Here is a 3,951-nt window from a genome sequence, read left to right on the forward strand (position 1 = left end):
TAGACATAGAAGGTAAGTGAAGGGGAAGAAGAGAGTGTTGTTTTGTTCCCTCTGTCTCCAGTCTGGGTCAAGAATCCTTTATAGCTACTTTGTTTTGTTTCAACCTCTCTTTACTCTTGCCAAACACAAATCCCCCCTTTTTTGGCCACACCTCTGCAGTGGAAGCATGGAGTCTTAACCACTGGTGTGTCCGTGTGTGAGTGAAGTGAAGTCGCTCAGTCGTATCCGACTCTCTGTGACCCCATGGACTGTAGCCTACCAGGCTCCTCCGTCCAAGGGATTTTCCAGGCAAGAATACTGGAGTGGGTTGCCATTTCCTTCTCCAGGAGGTCTTCCCGACCCAGGGATTGAACCCGGGTCTCCTGCATTGTAGGCAGACGCCTTACCATCTGAGCCACCAGAGAAGTCCGTGTGTCCGTGTGTACTTAGTTGCTAAATTGTGTCCTACTCTTTTGCAGCCTGATGGACTGTAGCCTGCCAGGTTCCTCTGTCCACGGGGTTTCTCAGGCAATAATACTGGAGTGGGTTGCCATGTCCTCCTCCAGGGGATCTTCTTGATCAGGGATTGAACCCCTGTCTCTGCGTTGGCAGGTGGATTCTTTACCACTGTGTCACCTGGGAAGCCCCTTAACCACTGGACTGCCAGGGGACTTCCAAATCCATTTTTGTTTAGTGAAGACAGTACCCAAACCAGACACTGCAAAACTGTGAAAGGGAACTATTTGGGGAAAATACTTTTTTTGATACCTTTATCTAAAATGAAGCAGACATGAGAATGCGAGGGGGAAATCTAAATATGGTGTGTTTCACACTTCTCCACCATGCATCCCCTGCTGATCCTTGCCTTTGTGGGAGCTGCTGTGGCTTTCCCCTCGGACAACGATGACAAGATCGTCGGGGGCTACACCTGCGCGGAGAATTCCGTCCCTTACCAGGTGTCCCTGAATGCTGGCTACCACTTCTGCAGGGGCTCCCTCATCAATGACCAGTGGGTGGTGTCCGCGGCTCACTGCTACCAGTACCGCATCCAGGTGAGGCTGGGAGAATACAACATTGATGTCTTGGAGGGTGGTGAGCAGTTCATTGATGCGTCCAAGATCATCCGCCACCCCAAGTACAGCAGCTGGACTCTGGACAATGACATCCTGCTGATCAAACTCTCCACGCCTGCAGTCATCAATGCCCGGGTGTCCACCTTGGCTCTGCCCAGTGCCTGTGCTTCCGCAGGCACCGAGTGCCTCATCTAAAAAATAAATAAATAAATAAATAAATATGGTGTGTTTGAGGGAAGGGATGATAGGGTTACTTTTCAGTATACTGTAGTTCAAGCAAGATGTGAGTTGATTTTAGTCGCACAGGTGGAGTAGGGCTCATTTGTGGCAGTGGACCAGGCTACACATTACGATCACCTGGGATGGTACGGAAACTGCCGGTGCCTCAGTCCAGCCCTCAACAAGTTCTTACTCAGTTGGCCTACGATTGGCCGTGGGCTTGGGTCTTTTTTAAGACTCCCAGTAAGTCCTAATGTGGAGTCGATGAGAACATTGTTTTGGAGAAATTACCAAAGGTTTGGGAGGATCATTTTTTTTTGTTTGTTTTTAGTTTTTTTTTTTAAACAATGTGTGAAACAAAATCCCAGCCAGATTTGGCAGGAGATTGCAAAGTGACATGCCAATAGAAAGTAGTAGATCTCTATTTTAGCTTATTTATTCTTACAGAACAACCAGTGTCCTGCTAGTTAACTTTAGGGGGCTATTCTTTGTAAGTTGGACTTTTCATACTGAAATAATATTTCTATCAAATGATCATCATTCCCTCACATTTGTCATTGCTTGAAGTCATATCTTGACCTTCTAAAATATAACTACATTCCTCCAAAATGCCTTTAAAATTCCCTTTTGAGTCCTTTAACTTACACCTTCCTAGAACAGATGACTGGCTTAAATGGTTTTTATAATGTTCTCTGGTTTATGACTGTGAAAGTGAAACTGCACAACTTGGGTGGGGCCTGAATCCACTGTCTTTTTTTCCCACTGTATTTTAATTGAAATCACACATCTGGTCTCAGGACTTAATGAAGCTCAGGTTCTTTATATTTCAGTATAGAAGGAATTCAGCGAGAGGCAATGTGATAGGTAAGAAGTAGATAAGTAGATTTATTTAGAAAGACACACGTTCCATAGACAGAATGTGGCCCGCCTCAAGAGGTGAGAGCAGCCCTGGGAGAAACACACTCTACAGAAAGAGTGTGGACCATCTCAGAAGGTGAGAGGCCCCCAAATACGGGATAGTTGTAAGAGCTGGATAATTTCATAGGCTAATGAATGGGAGTATTCCAGCTATTTTGGAGAAGGGGCAGAAATTTCAAGGAATTAGGCCACCACCCACTTTTTGCCCTTTTATGGTAGACCTTGGAGCAGTCACGGCACCTGTGGGTATGTCATTTGGCATGCTGATGTGTTAAAATGAGCGAATGTCGAGGCCCAGGGTTCACTGGAAGTTGAATCTTCCACCGTCTTGGACCTAGTTGGTTCTAACCAGTTATGTCATAGCCTCAATGGCTATGTCATTCTTTAAGGGTTGTGCCCTGCCCCGCTTCCCTCCTGTTTCAAAAGGAGCCTGAAATTGTGCAGTTGTTAATTACTTGAAAAATGTTCTTGATTCTAATAGGCAAGGCTTTAGCTGACTACGGGTTCTGTTTTCAGCATCTTATCTAGCAACTGCCTAATTCTAGTTTAACTTCTGTATAATTGTTAAATATTCATTTTCTGCCTGTATCTGAAATTCATGAGTCATATTGTTCTGCATGCCCGTGATTAATCCTTGTTTTCATCCTGAAGAGTTTTTTTCTTTCCTTTCTTGTTTTTAATTTCCCAAGAGCCTTCTTGGAATTCAATTTTTATCTACCCTTGCTGCTGCTGCTAAGTTGCTTCAGTTGTGTCTGACTCTGTGCAACCCCATAGACGGCAGCCCACCAGGCTCCCCCATCCCTGGGATTCTCCAGGCAAGAACACTGGAGTGGGTTGCCATTTCCTTCTCCAATGCATGAAAGTGAAAAGTGAAAGTGAAGTCGCTCAGTCATGTCCGACTCTTAGCGACCCCCTGGACTGCAGCCCACCAGGCTCCTCTGTCCATGGGATTTTCCAGGCAAGAGTACTGGAGTGGGGTGCCATCACCTTCTCCGTATCTACCCTTGATATCCCAACAATTTATGCTGGTCCTCTAAGACCATTGCTATAGGACTCAATGGTGTTCTCTATCTGTTGGTATTGTTTTTGCTTGATTTGATTCTGGATTCCTAAAAAAAAAAAAGCTTTTATGTTTAGATATTTGGAGATTTTCTGATGCTGCTTCATGGCTGCTTCTCCCCTGACACAGAGTAGGGAAAGTCCCAAGTGCATCGTCCTGCAGGATTTCCCAACCCCCACCACCCCACCCATGGCTGGAGAAAGCAGGCTTTTCCTAGGGTTCCCTCTGTCTGTGCCTTTTCCGGCTCTCAAACCTGAGTTATGGGTGACCCCAGAGCTTGAGCTGTGATGTATAGAAGGAAAAACACCTAGAACCTCAATCCCAGGTCCTCATTTAAGAGCTGGGTTCCTTACCCAGTCCCACTGCTTTTTCTCCACTGTAGTAGGTAGAATAAAGCTCCTCACACCCCACCCCAAACCCCACACGAGAAGACGTCAATGTTCCAATTCCTGGCCCCTGTGAGTAGATTATCTTGCATGGCAAAAGGGCTTTTGCAAAGCCTAGTTAACTTAATGATGTTGCAATGAGATTAACCTGGATTATCTGGATGGGCCAATGAAATCAGGCCTTGATAAGAAACAGCCAAGAGAGACTGAGCAGAGATGTGATGACAGAAGTAGGAGTGATGTGAGGAAGGACCGTGAGTTAGGGAATGCAGGCCGCTTCTGGAAGGAACAACTCCCTGCAGACACATTTTACATT

General features: G+C 45.8%; 1 protein-coding gene across 1 annotated transcript; it reads left to right on the forward strand.

Moving 5' to 3' along the window:
* The first annotated feature begins 616 nt into the window (after positions 1-616).
* LOC102267647 (anionic trypsin) lies at positions 617-1,247 on the forward strand. The gene has a single exon (XM_070366118.1). The coding sequence runs from the start codon at positions 822-824 to the stop codon at positions 1,245-1,247; it is 426 nt and encodes a 141-aa protein (XP_070222219.1). The 5' UTR covers positions 617-821.
* The last annotated feature ends 2,704 nt before the right edge of the window (positions 1,248-3,951 follow it).

Source organism: Bos mutus, chromosome X, assembly GCF_027580195.1.
Source record: "Bos mutus isolate GX-2022 chromosome X, NWIPB_WYAK_1.1, whole genome shotgun sequence".
NCBI classification, from domain to species: Eukaryota; Metazoa; Chordata; class Mammalia; order Artiodactyla; family Bovidae; genus Bos; species Bos mutus.